This window comes from Pituophis catenifer, unplaced genomic scaffold (assembly GCF_029215685.1).
Source record: "Pituophis catenifer annectens isolate HBS135680 unplaced genomic scaffold, rPitCat1.0.hap2 SCAF_5, whole genome shotgun sequence".
In the NCBI taxonomy this organism is placed as follows: domain Eukaryota; kingdom Metazoa; phylum Chordata; class Lepidosauria; order Squamata; family Colubridae; genus Pituophis; species Pituophis catenifer.
In genome coordinates this window covers 73,379,163-73,400,673 of record NW_027256885.1, presented here as the reverse complement: position 1 = coordinate 73,400,673, position 21,511 = coordinate 73,379,163, and the positions used below count along the sequence as shown (strand labels likewise).

Below are 21,511 nucleotides of genomic sequence, written 5' to 3'. Positions count from 1 at the left end.
TTTTAGGCTTGCTGTCAAACATCAGCCATAATACTAATGACTGTTTTGAACAATATGCAGGTTGTATTACACGAATGGCTATTTTATATGTGAAATTATGACTGAAATATTTCTGCACCTATATTGGTTCTCACTGTCAGGAAGTTTCTCCTTAGTTTTAGGTTGCTTCTTGTTTTGCCTTCTGGTCCTTTGGAAAATACATTGCCCCCCCTTCTTTCTGGCAGCCCCTTAAAAGCCTGTTGCCTATCACACTCTTGGGCAAAGCATGTGAGCCATTTCCTCCTTTCAGTGGTCCATGAAAGTACAGCTATAGTATGTAGATAATAAAGTTGAAAAAAGGTGAACAACATTTTTACAGAACTATAGATACGTTGAGGCTGGGTGTGACAAGGAATGGCTGGGAAGGGAGGGGCCAGGCAAGGCACCCCTTGATGTGAGTGACATTGAGTTGGCCACGCCCACCCAGTCACATGACCATCAAGCCACGCCCACTGTCACATGACCATCAAGCCACACCCACAAAATAAGTCACGCCCACAGAACCGGTAGTAAAAAAATTTAGAACCCTGACCCCTAGTCACCCCTAGTCCTTCTTTTGAGAGGAGAGGAGAGGATATTTTTTATTGGCCAAGTGTAATTGGATACACAAGGAATTTGTCTCCGGTGCATAAGCTCTCAGTAAGCATATAAGCAACAAAGTGATAAATTATAAGATGCAGATTATATACGGCATATGTGGGCCTGATTGGGGTAGATTGCAGGGGTGATACAGAAATATAATTTTATGTCATTTAATTCTATTTTACATGTATTAAATTCTTGTATTATATCCTATAACTATTGTATTTTACCCTACTCTTATTTCAAATTGTTTGTATAGGATTTTATTGGTAATACATGTTTGAACCTTGTACGATGATATCAGTAGTGGGTTTCAAATCCCGTCACTACCGTTTTGCTCGTGGGCATGCGCGCGCTCACACATGCACGCAACGCTTCTGCGCATGTGCAGACCCGGGGCGAACTGGTAGCAACCCACCCCTGGTTCATATGGCCTATAGGCTAATCAATCAATCAATAATAATATAAGATACAATCGTAAAGCATAAGATACAACCAACAAAGTGATAGTCACAAGATGCCAATAGAAGTAGGTAATAGGAAAGATGAGAAGAATAATGAGAAGTATTTTCCAAGGATCTTGCCCAATAATCACAGACACGATTATTTTCTAATTCAACGTATTTATTTACACCATTTCCTTTTCTTTCAGGTGCACATCTGGAACTGGCTCGTGGATCCCTGTGCACGGCCTTATGTATGGCGAAGGCGGAGTCAAGGTAAGGAGGGGTCATGGGAAGGGCTAGGTGAAGGAGGAGGGGTCAGTCTATGCATTGATATATACACAGTTAGGCATTTACTCATAACAAATCCCCCTCTAAATGCCTAACATCTGGAGTTGATTCCGTACAAGGTATAGCCACTCCTAATTTTGGTGTCAGATATGTATGCTGTCTGCTTGGTAATGGCTTTGTCAGAATGTCTGCGACTTGTTCAGAAGTTTCACAATGTACGGCTCTGATGAAACCTACGTTCGATAACTGCCTGACGTGCTTGTGCTTGATGTCGATGTGCCTGGACCTTTGACCTACTGCGTCTGCGTTGGAAATGTCTATGGCTGCTTTATTGTCCTCGTGGATTGTTATTGGATAAACTGGCTCGGTCCATATTTCAGAGAGCAGGTCATCGAACCACACTAAATTGTTAGCTGCCTTTGATAGGCAGATGTATTCTGCTTCTGCTGTGGATGTGGCAACCAGATTCTGTTTACCGGTGTACCAATGTAATGGGCAATTATTGATGAGAAATATGTAACCAGAGGTGCTTTTTCTGCTCTTGGTATCACCTGCCAGTCAGCGTCCGCATAGCAGGTCAGCACGGGTTCTTTGGACTTGGACGGTTCCAGACATAGGTATGCGTCTATGCTATGTTTCAGGTACTTAATTATTCGTTTTACCCCTTCCCAGTGGTATACTTTGGGTTCACTGATGTGTCTGGATAACAGGTTAACTGCTAGGCTGATATCAGGCCTTGTCCAATTGGCAATATATAGGAGGGACCCAATGACGGATCTATACAGAGTGTTGTCCTTAAATGGCTCCCCCTCTTCGTGCATATGTTTCAGGAAGTCTGTTTGCATGGGTGTTTCACATGGCTTAGCGTCCTTCATGTTACATCTGTGTATAAGTTCTAATATTTTTTCCCTTTGTGATACCCTGAACCCATTCTCTGTTTTCTCAATTTGCACCCCTAGATATTTGTTGACTCTCCCTAGGGTCTTGAGTGTGAAGTGTTTCCCCAGTTCTTTGGCGAATTCATCGCATTTTCGCTTGTGCTGCCCTATGTACAGGATGTCGTCTACGTAAATGAGTGCGTACTTGACTGATGTGCCCTCCCTCTTGACGAAGAGGCAGAGGTCCGTTGAGGTGGCGGTAAAACCCATGTCCCTGAGTGTTTTGGCTAGGCACTCATACCATCTTTTTCCTGACTGCCTTAAGCCGTACAAACTTTTGTTTAGTAACCAGGTGTCTCCCTCTTTCGCGCCCATCCCTGGGGGTGCCCTGACATATATTTCTTTGTCTAACTTCGCATGGAGGTATGCGGTTTGAACGTCGAATTGAAAGACTTCTAGGCCTAAGACGGATGCTATTATTAGGGCGCTTTTGACACTTTCTGCCCTAACTGTAGGTGAATAGGTATCCGTGTAGTCGTCTGGATACCTCTGAGCGAACCCCTGAGCTACGAGCCTAGCCTTGTAGAAGGTTTTGTTGTCTTCGAGTTCCTTAATTTTGAAAACCCATTTTGTACCTATGAGTGTTTTGTCGACTGGGACCTTAGAAGGGGTGTACACGTTTAGTTCCCTTAGGCTAGCCATCTCCTTTTCCATAGCTTGTTCCCACCTATCTCTCTCTTCTTGTGGCAGGCTAATAATTTCCTCGTATGAGTTGGGGGTCGTTCTATTTGGGTGGATGGACATGACATAATCTTCAAATCTCTTTGGCATTCTATTTCTGTTGTGCCTTATGGGCCTGTTGGGTCATGTGTCGGTGTCGTGCATGTATTTGGCTTCTTTCTCTGTGACTGCATCTACCTTAATGATGGGATGATCTTCCTTCCACCCTTTGGTGGCTACCTCATGGTGTCTTGGTTTTTGCCTTTCTTGTGTATCTGTTTCTAATGTGATGGGTTTGCTTTCATCCCTTAATTTGTCTGTGTCTTCCTGTCTGATGAGCGTCTCGTTGAGATGTATTTTTGACCAGTTGGTGTTCTCGTGGAACATCGCGGTTCTGGATATGATGAACCTGTTGTCCCTGTCTATGAATCTGTACCCTTTTGTGCCTGGTTCATACCCCATGAACCTTAATCTCTTAGAGACCTTGTCTCCTTTTCGCCTCAGTTGTCTGGGGATGTGCACATCCGCCGTGACTCCAAATATGTGTAAGTGTGCAATTTTTGGTTTTCGGTTGTACATCACCTCGTAAGGTGTTTTTTCTATTACGCTAGACCAGAGCCTGTTCAGCATATAATTTGAGTAGGCGAGTGCTTCTGCCCAGAATGGCTGTCCTAACCCTGCATCCTCTAGAGCGCATCTCATCATTGTTTGTAGGACTCCATTCCTTTTTTCTACGACTCCGTTCTGGAACGCGGAAAAAGGAGAAGTTGTGTAGTGTATTATCCCGTGCATCTTTAACCAGTTCGAGAAGTCCCTTGACAGGAACTCAGACCCCCTATCTGTCATTATTTGCCTTATTTTTGTATTGTGTTGCGTCTCTACCCTCCTGTAAAATTCCTTAAATTTTTGAAATACCTCGCTCTTATGGTTAATGGTATACACAAAACCATAGCAGCTGTAGTCATCTACTATTGTTAGAAAATACTTCTTTTTGTATTTTATAGAGGGCTTCATGGGGCCCACAATATCCATGTGTACCAGGTGGAAGATAGAGTTGGTGGTGCGGGTGGCCTTTCTAGGTCTGGGTTTGGTCTTTAGCTTAGATGATTTACATACAGAGCACTCTAAGTAGTTTTTGCAATTTTTTATTTTCAAGTCACTGGTACATTCTGTCATTTTTTGGATGACTGGGAAGCTGGCATGGCCCAACTTTCTATGTAGCAAGTGGGCACAGTCATCGTGAATGGGTTTGCCAGTTAGCAATTTCCCTCAGTGTGTTGTGCTGTTTTCGGTGGGGTCACCTTCCCTGCCCCCCTCTATATCGACATGGGCATTGACTTTATCCTCTGTGTTTTCTAGTTGGGCGATTACTTGGGTCTGACTATTCCTCTTAGGATGGAGGTATGTTAGCCCTCCATCAATGACTATTTTGCCGATGCTTTCCCCGTCCCTGGTCATGTAGGCTTTTCCCTTTTTGAAGGTGGTCTCTATGCCCATGTCCTTGCTGAGTTTAAGCGCTGCTAAGATATTGTGGGGTATTTCGGGTATGAGCAATACCCCCTCTATCTTGCCTATCCCGCTTATGAACGTGTTTCCTTTCCCTGTTACTAGGACCCTGTTTTGATTGGCCACCTTAATGTGGTAGTTTTCCTCTGTAAATGAAGTCAGTATCTTCTTGTCATGGGTTGTGTGATTGGTGGCTCCCGAATCAATGAGCCACACTCATTGGCTTCCTGGCTTCCTGCCTTCCCTTCCCCTGTGGTAGGTGTGATCCCTTCCCCTCGAGTTTTTTGGACAATCCCGTTTATAGTGGTTCTTGGAACCACAGGTGAAACACTCTGGGTAGTCTTGGTTCCTGGTTTGGAACTCAACCCTCTTTGTTGGTTTGCTGTCCCTGCGGCTGATGGAGCGGTCCCTCCTTAAGCTGTCTTCTGCTATTATTCTGTTTGTCAGTGACTCGAGTGTGAGGTGGCCTAGGCTTATGCTATCCAGCTGCATTATGAAATTATCCCAGCTGGAGTCCAGGGAGTTGATGACAATGCTCTTCATACTCTCCTCTGATATGTCCTCCCCCCTTTGTATCAGCTCAGTCCTTGTGGCATTTAGGTTAAGTATATGTTCACCCATGGGAGTTCCTGCTTTATGTCTGGCAGAGTGGAATTCCCTAGATATTTTGGCTGTGGTGGCAGTGCTTTTACTGTAGAACAGATTAAATATTTTTTGCTGTATTTCAGACACAGTCAGGTAGTGGCTAAGGCTGGGGTATATGCCTGGTGGGATACTTGCTATGACTATATAGTAAGCCCTGTGATGCAAGCAGTCTGTTTCTAAAGTCCAAGGTTTTGTGGTGTGTGTGGGGGGGGGGTCATCAATTAGAAACAACAGATTCTCCCTTAAAAATAAAACCTGGAGTTGATGATTCCACTGCATAAGGTTTGATCCATCTAACTTAAGAGTGGGAAAGTCAGTTGGTAAATTTACTGAGCTGTGTGGTAAATTACTCACAGTCTGTTGCTGTCCATGGTATCTCAGGTGAGGGAACTCATAATATGGCTTGGGGATGCAGTTTGCGACTCTGTACTGACTTGTATTTATGTTCTCTCCTTCTCTTCTTGCAGGAGCCGATTGAGCATGTGCGAAGCCTATTTCGCGCCTGTAGTCGGTGGGTGAGTAGCTTGCAGTTGCTGCTCTTAGGCCTCGGCCTAGGCCTACAGTTCGGGGTCCGGACTCACCTCTGGGGTCCCCGACATCGTCCCTGGAGGCAGGCATCCATCGATGGGCGACTGGATCCCTGCTGGAAGCTGGAGAAAGTCGAGGAGGCGAGGAGGTCGTAAGTGGAGGACTTCTGGGATTTGGTGGCGCGGCGGTGGCAGCGGCAGTGGCGGCAGCAGCGGCGGCGGCGGCGGCAGTGGGAGGTCCCGATCCTTGGTCGCTGGTCCCTGGGCGCGTGAGGAAGCTCGGCGGAGGTCGCATGGAGGGTGAGTAGCTGGCGTGGCCTCCTTCCCTTGGGTCTCGTGTAGTCGGTGCTGAGGGTGCTGGGTTCGAGTCCTGCCATCGGCATGCCTCGAGCGCAATCGGTGCCCTGCGGTCGTCCTCGTGGAGAGTAGCCCTCGGGTGGAGGATCTGGGGGGTGTATCATCATCGATGGCCCCCCCATAGTCCCCTCGGCTCGCAGTTGTCTCCCTGCGGTTAGTGGCTGGCACGAGGGGGTTGCGTGCAGGGCCTATTGCAGCTGCTGGGGTCTTGGGTGTCTTTCTGGCTTTGAGCTCGGCAGGCGAGCTCCAGATGCCTTGGTATGTCCCTTCTGGGATGTTTTTGGTTGTTCCCCCATTTGTTCTGGGGTTTCTTTCGTTTCGCGCCATTAAATTTGAATCCTGGCTCCCCATTGGTCGGTGGCCATCCCAAGATGGCCGCCAGGAGCATGGCGCGAAACTGGAATTGTTTAGGTCCTGGGTCCCTGCCAGGGGGTATCTTTGTCTTACCGGTCTGGAAGTCTCGTGGTCTCGTTCCTGGGGGCTCATCGCTGCTCCGTGGTCATCTAGTAGGTCCTGGAGTTTCGTGAGGAGCTCCTTCTTGCTGATGGAGGCCTCCATCATTTTCTGTATGGTCTCTTTCAGCTCATCTCTCTCGGGTGATTTGTTCCTGGCGTGCCTGGCTGCATTTTCTTTTGGACTCACGCTTCTGTTTGCCTGGTCCAGGTCTTCCACTTCCATGGCAGTTGGAATTCTGACTGTGGCGCCTTCGGATTCCTCCAGCTCTGCCATTAGTCTGGTGATGGACCTTGTGTTCATCCTTCCTTCCATTTTAGATATTATTCCTGGTTATTGGGCACAACCATCCTCTGCTACCATATTGAGAAGTATTTTCCAAGGATCTTGCCCAATAATCACAGACACGATTATTTTCTAATTCAACGTATTTATTTACACCATTTCCTTTTCTTTCAGGTGCACATCTGGAACTGGCTCGTGGATCCCTGTGCACGGCCTTATGTATGGCGAAGGCGGAGTCAAGGTAAGGAGGGGTCATGAGAAGGGCTAGGTGAGGGAGGAGGGGTCAGTCTATGCATTGATATATACACAGTTAGGCATTTACTCATAACAAATAATAGGAGAGAGAGAGAGAGAGAGAGAGAGAGAGAGAGAGAACAATTTTGCTGTTTTTATATGTTCATTTTTTATTGTTGTATGCCACCCAGAGTCACCTTGGGTAAGATGAGTAGCTATATAAATTTAATAAATAAATTTGAGGTTTGGAAGACTATTGCCCTTGGTCTGCTTTGCTTAAACAGGGTTTCCCTTGCAATCTCTGGGTCCTTCAGGCTAGACTAATGTTAACATCTCTCTACCTACTCTTCCTTCATTTTTGATGTTTTTAGTAATTATTACAATAATGATAGTCAGTTTTGTGGGATGAGTGGCTGTATAAATTTGATAAACAAACAGGAAAGAAAAGGAAGCAATTTATGCATGCAAATTGCCTATTCCCTCGAGGGGTCTTTTAATCAGGAAGAGATATTGTAGCATGCTGGATCAGGTAGTGGTCTTGATTGCATCATTTAGGATTATAAATTCATCTGGAAGTCAATATAAACCCCATCACTGGGAGGGAAAAAATCTAGTGTAATAAAGAGCAGACTACTAACATTTTCTGTATGAATAGTGAATAGCCATAACAGAATGGCACATGTGCCACACAGGTAAACATAAATGTCTCATAAACAGTTATTATAACAAAGAAGCTGGATGTTGGGTTATGTAGTCTTAGTGTGTTTAATCCTACTCAAATGTATGAGATATTGATATTTAGCCATGGGCTACAGAGTACCATGCCACAAACACATCATTGGAAAAGGAAAAGGAAAAGGAAAAAAAGGGAAGGGAACAGAATTGTACCCAATCATTTCAAAATATGAGGACCACACAGAAAAAAATATGTTTATTATTTTCAAGGATGCTAACCCTATACTCACCTATCAGGTGGCCTGATATCTTCACCAAGTAATGCACTGTGCAAAACTTTTAATTAGATACTGCATGTTGTTTTGTTGCCATATTATTTTTCCCTTTCCCAATAACAAATTGCTGTGCTAAGCTACTTATCATTTTTACTGTACTTTTTTTTTTAATTGCTTTTTGAAGACTGAACTGTACAAAAAGGAATATTTAGGGAACAATTAACAATTTATTTATTTTGGCAGTGGTTTGCTCTCCAAGCTTGTTTCCATTTAGTTTCTGAACATTTTGTTCCCAGACTAGGTAACATCAGCAGCAGGAATTTCTTGAGGAATGAGGAATAGGACAAGAAAATCCTGCTGATGATGTTACCTAGTCTGGAACGTTCAGAAACTAAATGGAAACAAGCTTGGAGAGCAAACCACTGCCAAAATCTAAAACCCGAGCTACAAGTGTTTTCTTTTATTTATTTATATTTCACATTTCTAAACCACCCATCTCTGAACTGAAAAAAGTGACTTATGACTAAGGTGAATCTGGAAGGATGTGCAAATGCACTACAGGTGAAAATAAAGATTCATTTCTTTGATTCTATCATTATGCTGCAGAAAGTGGGAATCTAGTCTTTGCTCTAGGCCTCCAGGCAAGATCTTTATCTGTCACCCACTTGTCTTTTATCAGCTTGTCAGCTTGTCCTCAAAGTACTTGACAGGACATTAACTGGCAAACACAAGGCACTCAATTTGATATAAATCCTCATATATATATTTCTCTGGTTGTTTTACTTTCCATTTGATTGGGTCTTACCAAACATCAACTAAGAGCATGCAAAGATTTAATAAGCTTCTCCTCTGCTATGCATGACAGTTTCAGGTACTCTTTTCCCCCAAAAGACTTAAAAGGGGATGCAGTTGCCCCAATTTAAAAATAAAAATAAAAATTACCATTTCCTTTATGTTATGGCTAAAGCTCTCTGGTATTAGCACATACTTCAGAAACTGTACTACTGTACAGAAAAATACTTCAGCTGAACCACTCGTGTGAAATTATTCCACTTGACAGAACAAATCAAAGGCAAGGAAAAACATTTGCTCCTGCTGGTGCAGACTGAGACAGTCTGGACAAACAGGCCAAAGTCAGGATATTAGAGCCAAGGGAGTCTTGCCTAACCCTGATTCTGTTCTGGGTTGTGCCATTCTCACATAGAGATCATATACATTTTAGAGTATCTATCTATGTTTTGCACATCCTTTGTTAGGAAGCAAAATCCTACTGCTCTTTCTCCACTAACAACTTGTAGCTACAAGTGTCCACAGCAAGCCATGAGGATGCCAAAAGGACATATGTGTCTTGAGCTTATGCACAAATGACACTAGTGTGTACTTGAGTCATAATGTTGGATGCAAATACCTAAAAGTCATGGCATCTGCATGATGCTTATATCATTTGCCCCCAACTCCCATCAGTTACTTAGCATAGTTTCTATAGTCATCCCTCCATTACTGTGCCAAATTAATGGGATTGCAATAATGAGGACAGGATGCATATAACTTCAATGACAGCTAAGGGGTTGCTATGAAGTTTCCCTAAGTACTTAGTGGAGAAGCCACCTCAGTAACATCACTCTGTGCTGCCTTCTTTAAACTTGACAACTTGGTGAGAGACTGCATTAATTTTGCAAATTTCCCAGTGGCTAGAAATTGACAGGCAAATTCCTTCAGGGCACCAATACAGACTATGAATCAAATATATATCTTTGCTAAGGGTTCCACTTTTATCAGACTCCAACCTTCCCACAGGAAGGAAGGTGAGATGCGTAGAAAGCATACCATGCAATTTATTTCTCTCTGGATTGTGGATTCAGTACCTCACTCTTTTGGTCTCCTCCAATCTCCCTCACCCACCACTCCCCACCTCCCCGCTATAACCCCAGGAAATATGATTTGCTTACCTTCATCAATACAGACTCAGAAAGCTTTTCCCGATTCACTATCTTAATGGCAACTTTCTGCCCTGTGATGCAGTGAACACCCAACTTCACCAGACCTACGGAAACAAGAAAGGCACTAGAGTTCTCCCGTAATGCAATGTACCAAAGCTTTGCAAAATCAATTCATTCCATTCTCTGCAATAGCACTTCCTTCAAATGTGCCTGTTTACTAGCACATGCTTGGTAGGCTTCTGAGATGAGGAACTGCAAGGCAGATAAAAGATGCATTGGCAGAGAAAGGATAGAGCAGAAGAAGGCTGTGAATGAACTAGAACTACCAAATTACAGGTAGTCCTCGATTTACAACAGTTCATTTAGTGACCATTCAAAATTGAATCTCTTTGAGCCTTTCCATATTTCTGAGTTCAAGTACTCTCCATCCATCCTTGACTTGGCAGCAAACTATACTGATGTAGTTTCCCCCTCTGCCCCCTCTCTTCCCAGCCACTGACTTCTGTCCAGAATACAAGTAGTCCTTGATTTAAAATTCATTTAGTGACTGCTTGAAGTTACAACGGCTCTGAAAAAAGTGACTTATGACCATTTTTCATAGTTATGCAGCATACCTATGGTCAAGTGCTCAAAATTCAGATGCTTGGCAACTGATTCATATTTATGACAGTTGCAGTGTCCCGGGGTTACTTGATCACCTTTTGCAACCATTTGACAAGCAAAGTCAATGGGGAAGCCAGATTCACTTAACAAATGTGTGACTAACTTAACAACTGCAGTGATTCACTTAACCACTTTGGCCCGAAAAGTCATAAAATGGGGCAAAATTCACTTAATAACTATCTCACTTAGCCAGAGAAATTTTGGTCAACTGTGGTCATAAGTCAAGGACTATCCGTAGTCGTCTTCCTTTTTTTTCCTCTCTCTCAAATTAGTATGTATTGGACTGATTTCTATGACTGAAATAATCCTTGGGTATCTATATTTACTGATTCTTACAACTTCCCACAAAAACTCATGAATGGTCTTGGAGCATGTGAAAAATTGAAAGAGTGGCCACGCACAGCACCTGGTGTTCTTGGGTCATTGCTCTGAAATTTCTATTTTATATAGAAATAAAATAAAATAAAATAAATAAATAAATAAATAATAATAAATAACCAAATCCTGCATTTTACTTAAGGTCTCTTCAAAGCTAAGTTTAGTGCTTGGCAGAGAGGCTTGAGACAGAGAAATAACTTGCTGTATGGAAGAGAAAGAAACCGAAGCAGAGTTAGCTGAGAAGTTAGAGGGATAATGGAGAAGATACTAGAATGGTGGAAGGATCTCTTCTCAAAACTGCTATTTAGCCAGGGTTCCTCTCTTCACTCCTATTATATTTGTAAATTAAGCATCTATGAAAGATATTATAAATAACAATAATGCTATATTTACAAAGCAAATCTGTGCATGTGTTCCATGGGGAAAGTTTGTGTGTGTATTTCCAAGTACATGCATGTATGCTTCAGTGCTATCTCATTCAGGGGGCATAAAACCCATGTAGTACTGCTTGGACTAGGACTAGGACTAGGACTAGGACTAGGACTAGACTAGGACTAGGACTAGGACTAGGACTAGGACTAGGACTAGACTAGACTAGACTAGACTAGACTAGACTAGACTAGACTAGAATAGAATAGAATAGAATAGAATAGAATAGAATAGAATAGAATAGAATAGAATAGAATAGAATAGAATAACAGAGTTGGAAGGGACCTTGGAGGTCTTCTAGTCCAACCCCCTGCTCAGGCAGGAAACCCTATACCATTTCAGAGAGATGGTTGTCCAATCTCTTCTTAAAAAGTTCCAGTGTTGGATCATTAATTGTTCTGTCAGGAAATTTTTTCTTAGTTCTAGGTTGCTTCTCTCCTTGATTAGTTTCCATCTGTTGCTTCTTGTCCTGTCCTCAGGTTCTTTGGAGAGTAGCTTGAATCCCTCTTCTTTGTTTCAACCCCTAAGATATTGAAACACTGCTATCATGTCACCCCCAGTCCTTCTTTTCATTAGACTAGACATACCCAATTTCAGCAACAGTTCTTTATATGTTTTAGCCTCCAGTCCCCTAATCATCTTTGTTGCTCTTCTCTGCACTCTTTCTAGAGTCTCAACATCTTTTTTTATATCTTGGTGACCAAAACTGGATGCCCTTCACAACACTACTACAGGTAGTCCTTGAGTTACGACCACAATTGAGCCCAAAATTTATGTTGCTAAGTGAAACATTTGTTAAGTGAGTTTGCCCCTTTTTACGACTTCTCTTGCCAGAGTTGTTAAGTGAATCATTGCATTTGTTAAGTTAGTCACACAGTTATTAAGTGAATCTGGCTTCCCCATTGATTTTGCTTGTCAGAAGGTCACAAAAGGGGATCACATGATCCTGGGACACTGCAACTGTCATAAATATGAACCACTTGCCAAGCATCTGAATTTTGATCATGTGACCATGGGGATGCTGCAACGGTTGTAAGTGTGAAAAACAGTCATAAGTCACATTTTTCAGTGCCATTGTAACTTTGAATGGTCACTAAATGAACTGTTGTAAGTTGAATGACTATCTATATTAGCTTGCAAGGAAAATGCTTATACTCTGGAATTAATCCAGAGTATAGGGACACTTAGAGATAGGACACTTCCAATTCCCATTGAAATACAATATCTTTTCATTATTAGCCCTTTTTTTCTATATTCCCCACTTCTCTGCAAGATGCAGAATTACAATAGTGGCCAAAATTGTGGAAACCTTTTGGGAAAAGTGTATTTTTGAGGTTTGATGGCTAATAACACCACCTTTTTTTGGAGTTTCAAGATAATCATATTCCACTGTTGGAATGGCCTGGGAATAACCCAGACCTTAACCCAATTGAAAATCTATGGAGCCGACTAAAGAAACTTGTTAGTCAGAAGCGACCCAGCAATAAAACCCAGTTAATAGAAGCAATCCTTCAATCTCGGTTTCACATTATAACATCTGCAGAACTAAAAGACTTGGTTCACTCCATGGGAAGATGTTGTAAGGCCATAATTCATGCTAAAGGTTACCCAACTAAGTATTAACTGACATGGTGATATGAACCATATGAAAATATGAACCAGTTGCCAAGCATCTGAATTTTGATCACTTGATCTTGGGGATGCTGCAACAGTCGTAAGTGTGAAAAACGGTCATAAGTCACTTTTTCCAGTTCCATTGTAACTTCAAGCAGTCACTAAATGAACTGTTGTAACTCAAAGACTACCTGTAATAACAAAGATTACCACACATATAATGGCACAAATGTTTAATTTAATCAACTGCATGGGGTATTGACAGTAAGCCACTATTATTCCCTTACCGTTGAAGGGACATAATAATAATAGAACAGGTAGAATTGGTGGGACATAATAGTACAGTCAGTGGAATTGGTTTGACTTGCTGTTTTGCTTCTGTAAGAATTGCTTTGCTAAGAATTGGAATTACCTCTGCCATTTGCTTCTACCAGTGATCTCACCTCTGTGTTATCCTGTTTTTCTGTACCACTCGTGCCTGGTGGATATCTCAAGAAGTGGGGTTGCTAAACACCCACCCACCTTCCTTGCTGCACTGCCAAAGGAAGGGAAGGGCCAGGGGGCCAGAATTGGGTACTAAGCTGATGTCTCTGAGGGTATAAAAGGACGCCATACCTTCCCCAAGAGGTGGCTGTTTCCTCACATGCATTGTATCTGTATGTTCTGGATATAGTCCCAACCAGTATTTTGTTCTTGGCCATAAATAAAATCTGCTTCTTTTTGCAAGCCTCGTCTTGAGTCTCTCTTTGGCATTCTGGTGACTCAAGTGCATTTTGGGACCTTACATTTCTGGCACCCCAGTTGGGACTTGAAGGCACAGTTTCCTCCAAGGTGGCTGCATTCGGCTTCCCACAAACTGAGCCACTTTGGTGGCCTTCATTAATGGCAGACGGAAGAAACCAGCTTGGACCAGTACCGAAGTCAAGAGTGCTCCTGGAAAAATTTATCCAGTGACTTTGACCTGGTCATTTGCTGGAAAGCTCCGATTCTGCCTGCCCTGAACGCCTAACCAAAGAGGCTTGCATTGTGGGGGGTTATGGAACTGAGCTCTTGTGGGTGAGTAGAAATCATTTTTTTCTTGGGAAGGGGAGTGTTGCCTTGTGTGTGTGAGTGACTGAGATGTGGGAAATACCTAATACAGGTTTGCCTACACTTTGAAAGGAGTGTGACTGTTGTAATAAGAATTTGAAGTTCAGGGGATGGTTCTGACCAAACTTTGGACTGGCCAGGGGAGGTCCGGGAAATTCCTTAGGGAAAAAGGGAGGGTTTGGTTAGGCTTCGAACTGATGGAAAGAAATACCATACTGTTAGCCTGTTTGGAACAAATAACCTAGTAAAAAGAATAGGGGCGTGTTCTCCATTTGGCTGTGTGTTAGCCCACTGGAACACATTAAAAACATGTGAAAAAAGAAAAAAAAAGAAAGAAAGAAAAGAAAAGAAAAAGAAGAAAGGTATAAATAAAAATAAAAATTAAAAAATGTGGGAGTAAAAGTTGCTTTGAAAAATGTCTTTTAAAAAAGAAAAATGAATGAAAATTTGAAAGGACAAAACCTCCACAGTTCTGGAAATGTTGTTTACTGGTATGTGTGTGTATGTGTATGTTTGTAATCATTTCCAAACCTGCAGGAAGGATGAGACCCTCTAATAACAGTACACAAAAAGTTATTTAGAAAATGGAGCTCATTGGCTTGTGAAAAAGTTCCCTGAAATAATGATAATGATTGGTTTGCATGGAGAAAGCATTAAATGAACTTTTTGTATGTGAAATTGGTTTATACAAAAAGTCTGATTGCAGTACAAATGTGAATGTGTGTGTAAGATGCCCAGAGGCTCATAAGCAGTGGTGGGATTCTGGGGGTTCTAGGGGGTTCGGCCAAACCCTTTGTTAAATTGCTGGCTCGCCCCGCCCCTTGCCCCGCCCCTCCGCACTACTACTTATTCCAATAAATGGGGCGAGCGAGCCAGCAATTTAACAAACGGTTCGGTGTTTTTTTGTAATTTATTGGCCCCGCAGCACACCGAACCATTTGTTACATTGCTGGCTTGCCCACCCCTCGCCCCGCCCCACCTCCCATCCGCGCGGCGCCAGCCTACCCTAACCAGGGGTAGGCAATTGTGGCTCTTTTACAACCTGTGGACTTCAACTTCCAGAATTCCTGAGACAGCTTGGCTGTCTCAGGAATTCTGGGAGTTGAAGGCCACAGGTTGTAAAAGAGCCACAATTGCCCACCCCTTCCCTAGCCTGAGTTCCGCTGCCTGGGATCCACGTGGGCTGCCACGTGGTTCCCCAGCGGCTCCGGATGCAAGAGAGCAGCTTCCACGCCTTCACTCACCCTCACTCTCTGCTCTGTTGGATCGCCGGCCGTTCGCTTACCCCGCCCACTCCCAATCTATTGCTGCCTCCGATGGCTAGAGGAAAAAAAACTGCTTAAATTCTTGCCGCGGGGCTTCAAAGGGCCGCCCTAGAGCCAGTGGTGCAGCCGAACCGTTTGTTAAATTGCTGGCTTGCCCCGCCCCTCCACACCACTATTTATTGCCAATAAATAGTGGTGGGCAAGGGGCGGGCGAGCCAGCAATTTAACAAATGGTTCGGTGTTTTTTTGTAATTTTATTGGCCCACGGAGCTTCAGCATAGGCTAATTAGCCCCTCCCGACCCCCAGCTGATTTGCTCTCAGCTGTTTTGCTCAGGGCTTGCTGCTTCCTTGCAAAGAGTCCTGGAGCAGATTTTTTTTCCCTTAGCTCTGCTGAAACACGAAACTGAAACTGCTTTGCTGTTGCTGCAACGTTGGAAAATTAGGCAGGCAGAATTCTTTTCTTTTTCCTCACCAAAAAAGGTAGGTGCAAACAATGGGAAATTTAGGGAAAGATTTTAAAACACAAAAGAAAAAAAGCTCTACTTAACTAGGGAATTGTAATAATTGAGATACTATTAATTGTATATTTCTGAAAGCAGAAATGGTTAAGTTGTGGTTTGGAGGAATATATGGGGGAAATTATTTGGTTTATTATTATTGGTAAATATAATTAATTGATTTGTAAGAAATTGGATTGCATGGAAATAATTGGAATATTCATGTTCATATTGATTAATATACAAAAAAGGTAGTTATATAACTAATTGATTTATATTAAAATGTTGAATTTATATTAAACAACTAATATTACATAATTAACCAATGTGAGGATGGATATAAAAATAGATGACAATGGGAAGGGGTATAATATAGAATAGAAGGGAAAAATTGAATTTGATTAAGATTAGAGATGAGGATGAAGGGTAATATTGTTTTTTTACAAAAATAGATGAGGAATAAATATGGCAAAAATGAAATATAGAAATTGTAAATTTAATTGAAATGACTAAACACTGTTTAAATTTGTGAACCGGCCAAATACTCTGTTCAAAGAAAATACATTGTATGTTTGTATGTGTGTTTCTAATTATTGTTATTTATTCATATTTGGTCTCTTTTATACTTTAAAGTTTAACAATTCATTCTTTATCTTAATATCTTTATATTTGTTTGGGGTTGGCTTTCTTCCCTTTCATCTTTTTTATTGTACAGCAATCTTTCTCCTCAAACCTACCACCTCTCTCTTTTCTTTCCTTCTTACTTTCTCTTCCTCCCCCTCTTCTTCTCCTCCCTACTTCCTCTTCCTTTCTCCTTCTCCTCCTCTCTTCCTCCCTCTCTTACCCTCACTCCTACTCTAATTTCCCTTCCCTTCCTTCATCCCTCTCTATTGCTGTATCCTTTTATGCATATGGACTACTCAGAGGGCTGAAAAAGTTATTTTTGACTGGTCCTCGCACTTTTGACCAGTCCTCGAACTTACAACTGTCCTCACATTTTACGTTTTTGCCCTATCTTGTCACCATGGTGAAGAGAAGCAGTTGTGAAATGAGTGACATGGTTGTTAAGAAAGTTGCACGGGCATAAATGTAAGGATGGTCATAAGTGTGAGGACCGGTCAAAAGTGCGAGGCCCAGTCAGAAATGACTTTTTTCGGACTTCCGGTTTGCTGCTTGTCCCCGCTGGACGCTCCTTCGGGATCGTCGAACCCACTGCCTGTAAGAGCCGCCTTTTTCAGCGGAATGGCGGCTCGAAAAAACTCCGTTTCCATTAGGAAACGGAGATAGAGCCGGCTGGGGTGGGTAGAGTCCTCTGCCTAATCCCAAAAGTTTTTTATTTACTTTTGGGAGGGAGCGGAAGAGATTCCCCGTATCCCCAGCCGATGCTCCGGGCTCTGGGAAATCTCTGCTATACGCAGAGCTAGGGGGCAAAAGCAAGCCTGTAAATCTGTCAAATAAATTAATTAAAGAAGATATGAGCTGGACCTCTGATCCTGAAGCGCAAGTATTCTTTTTATTTTATTTTGCCTAAGAAGTGAAGTGAAGGGAAAAAAGTTTTTTAAAATGGCGATTGCTGCTGCGGCTTGAAGAGAGGCTGAAAGGGAAACTCCTTCCGTTTTCAATTACAAAGTAGCGGAATGAATACTTTTGGCTGTAACTGAAGGCAAAACCTCACTCTCACTTCTGTTTTTTTTTTCCTTTTTTTTTCCTTGGGGATCTGATATTGATCTTGGTTGGAAAAAAGTTTTTTTTTTTCTCTTTTCCAGTAAATTTTGTCTGCGTGGAAAAATGGCACTGAGACTTATAAAGCTAGACAAACAGGCAGTGGGGGGGGGATTCCCCCATTAATAAATTACATCAACAAGTTTTAACTCTCCAGTCTCAGAAACCTGACTTTAATATAATAGAATTTCTTCTTGATGAGATTGTAAGAAGGGATGAGATTGTGAATCAGCAACTTGAAAAATTTAAGTTGGAAATCAAAGAAATTGGTGAATTGGTGAAATCTAAGTTTGGCTTTTTGGATCGAAAGATTTTAAAAACAGCTAATGGCTTAGCAGACTTTGTGATTCAGTTGGAAGCAAATACTAAATTATTAAGAGCCTTGATAGTACAAGGGTTTAGTGCACCCTGTTATTAACACAGCTGCCTGCAATTTCTGCTGGTTCGAATCTCTCCAAGGCTCAAGGTTGACTCAGCCTTCCATCCTTTCTAAGGTAGGTGAAATGAGGACCCAGTTTGTGGGGGCAATAAGCTGACTTTGTATAAAATATACAAAAGAATGAAGGCTATTGCTTAAAGCATTGTAAGCCGCCCTGAGTCTCCGGAGAAGGGCGGCATATAAATCAAATTAAAAAAAAAAAAAAAAAATTAGAGTCTAAAATAAAAGAAACTGAGGAGAATTTGGATGACAAGATCCAAAAAATTAAAAAGGATTTGGTAAACACTCAGGATAATAGTTCAGAAGACAAACTTAAAATGGAGGCTGATCAAAAGACTGGTAATGAAGAAAATGTACAACAGAGGATTGAAAGAGAAGTTTTAATGATCCAACACAATTTTACAGAATATGCAATTAGACTGAGAGGTCTGCAGGAAAATGACAGAGATGATTTAAGGAAGATATCTTCTGAAATTCTGGCTGGGATTTTAAAGGTTCAGCCTGATGAAGTGTTTTGCAGGATTGACAGAATTTATAGAATAAACTCCTGGTTGGCAAAACAAAGGCAATTGCCTAGAGATGTGGTGATTTATTTCACAGACAAAGAAATTAGAAATAATATTGTGCAGAATTCTTATAATTCTACTTGGCAAATTCGTGGAAGAAAGATTTGGATTTTTAAGGAACTCCCGCCCAAGATGTTAATGGAGAGGAAGAAATTTGGTTTTCTAGTGAATGAGTTAAAAAAAAGGAATATTCTATTTAGGTGGGACGTCCCAGTTGGTTTAATATTGAGATACCAAGGAGTAAGATACCAACTGAATACTGTCGAAAAAGCGGAAGAATTTTATCAAAAAATTTTAAAAATAAATTTAACATCTTTAGGCATAACACAGGACAAGCAAAAGGAGCTGGAAATAAAGGGAAAACATCAAATTACAGAGGCTGTGTTAGATAAACTGTCTTCAGACTCCTTGGATACCCCAGCTGGACTGTCTATAAATTTGAGAGCAGTGTCATCTGATTCTAATGTGATGAATTATCAAGTTACAGACAAGTGTGTAAATCAACTAGTTGATATACAAGTGATGGAAAAGACATATGAGATAATAAAACAAAACCAACAAGATCAATTTACAAAGCAGAATGACAACCGATCAGCTGATATACAACTTGTAGGAAGGAAATCTGGATGGAAATGCAACCCGCAAAAGAAAAAGAAAAGAAACAGATCTCGTAGAAATAGTAGTTTCTAAACCAAGCAACAGTGAAGCCAGGGATTTTAAAAAATAAATGAATATGTGAAAAGATATTGGAGGCGAATTATCGTTTAATACTATCTTGAGGAAAGTGGCAGATCTCTGCAATGCCGTGATTTTGGGATGTGGAAAGAGCCTTACATTGTTGGATTTGAATTATCTATTTTGGATTTCTTTTACCGATAAATATATTATAACTATTTTGAGTTACAAGGCAAGAGAGTTATGCTGGGGCATGCAGAAGATCTGGCTGTTACCCACTAAGATGATGGGAATTTATAATCCTGATGAAAACCACAATTACAACTATATGGAATATAATTATAATGTCACTCGGGTGGTTGTTTTTACTTTTATATATACATGAGGATATTCATTATTGATGGGGGCAGAAGATGACTGAAGATTTTGAATAAACTGTTGCACCAGGATGCTATGTTACCCTATTATGGATGATGGATTTAACAATCTAGTGGAAAGACATCAAAGAAGATACTAAATGGATTTATAAATTTATAAATTATAAATTTAAAGTTATTGTCTTTTCTCTTTTTATAAAATGGAATGTATATATAGACATATGTATATTTTAGCAGAGTGGGCAGTGGATTATATTTAGAATTGTAGTGTATCGTAATCTTGTAGGAAATTGGGTTGAAATAGGCTAGTTTAGTGATTGATTAGTTTAAGAAAAAGGATTTTTAAGTCATATATTTTGGGGAGTGGAAGAATTGGATAGAACTGAATAAATGTTAAATTTGGAGAAGGCTGCTTTGAAACGTTATATTAATATATATAAAAGATTAAAGGTTATGTTGTTGTAATAATAATAATATTTTATAAGTTTGGGGGAGGAGAAAAAGGGTAGATTATTGCGAAAAGCGGAGAAAAGCGGAGTTATAAGAATATTATGCTAAGGGTCAGTACTTTGAGGAGTGAGTAAGGGCATGGTAAAATATTATGTAATTAATTATGAATTAGCTTATTGTTGTGAAGAAGAAGTCACGGGGGGGATGGGTGGTGAGGGGGGGTTAGGGAAGAGGGGGGGAAAGGGGGAAAAACTTGTATTTGAAAACTTTTTCAATAAAAGAAATGACTTTTTTCAGCCCTCTGAGTAGTCCCTATGCACATAGCCACGCCCACCCGGTCACATGATGAGCTAGCCACGCCTACACAGTCACGTGACCAGCTAGCCATGCCCACCCAGTCACATGATTGCCAAGCCACACCCCCAACTAAGCCACGCCCACAGAACCTGTTGTTAAAAAAACTGAATCCCACCACTGCTCATAAGGAGTGATAAGGCGAAGTCATCCTGAGACCTGTGAATGCCTGTGTGTTGACACACACACACACACACACTCAGAGAGATTCCCTTTTGTATAAACAGTAAATTGCAAGGTTTTTTTTTTGTTGTTGTTGTGAAGTAAGTAAAGATCCCATGGAGGATGTGGGAGAGAAATTTGTGGAAAATGTCTGTGAGTTGTTGAGTCTAGAGAGAAATCCAGAGAGGGTTCTTTTGTTGAAAGGACACTGAGAGGTGAAAGGAAGTGAGAATTCTGTGTAGTTTAAACATTTTTCCTCCCTGTATTTCTCCCTCCCCATTCTTTTAGGAGAAAGTGGGGGAGGGCTACGGGTTTTTCTTTTCACCATTTTTTTTTCTCTCTGCTGAGCCAGCCTGAGAAGGGCGGGGTAAAGGGTGACATCTGATACCTGCCTTTGCAGTTGCACTGTTTTTGGCTCTGAATACAATTTTGATTTTCTTTTCCTTCTGGAAATTTTTGAGGTTTCAAATGCTTAAATACCCAATTATATTTCAGAGTATTGGCTCCAAATACCTCATTTAGATTGTTTGTTTTATTTTTGAAGCTGTTTTTCTTACTCTTTTATGTCTTTATGTCTGTGCATTTTGAATACTTAGCAGACAAGGTGCTCCATCCTATGGCATGTTTGTTTGTTTGTTTGTTTGTTAGCAGCACAAGTTGTTGCCCTTTTAGGAATTGTTATAGAGATGAGTTAGAAATTACAATATGTAGAAAGGGAGAGTCAGTGGCATGTCTGTCTAAAATGTTAGATCCTGTCTGTTAAGGATTGCCAGATTGTGTTCAAGCAGTGGCAGCTATGGCAGTATTAGTGAGGGAAAGCAGAAAGTTGACTTTTGGAGGAGCCCTAGTGCCCCTCCTCAAGTGAGGGTGATCTTGATGAGAGTATGCTTATGTTCATTTGAATCCAGCTCAGTTTTAAGAGGAGATTTAGAAGGACGATCGGATATTGATGCTGAGAAGGGGTTAATTTGTTTATAGAT

General features: G+C 41.4%; 1 protein-coding gene across 1 annotated transcript in view; it reads right to left on the bottom strand.

Moving 5' to 3' along the window:
* LOC139317337 (serine/threonine-protein kinase BRSK2-like) overlaps positions 1-21,511 on the bottom strand; it is a 212,581-nt gene that overhangs the window by 137,940 nt on the left and 53,130 nt on the right. The window contains exon 2 of the mRNA XM_070944349.1: positions 9,860-9,954. Coding sequence (XP_070800450.1) covers positions 9,860-9,954 — 95 coding nt within the window. The remainder of the gene's footprint in view (positions 1-9,859; positions 9,955-21,511) is intronic.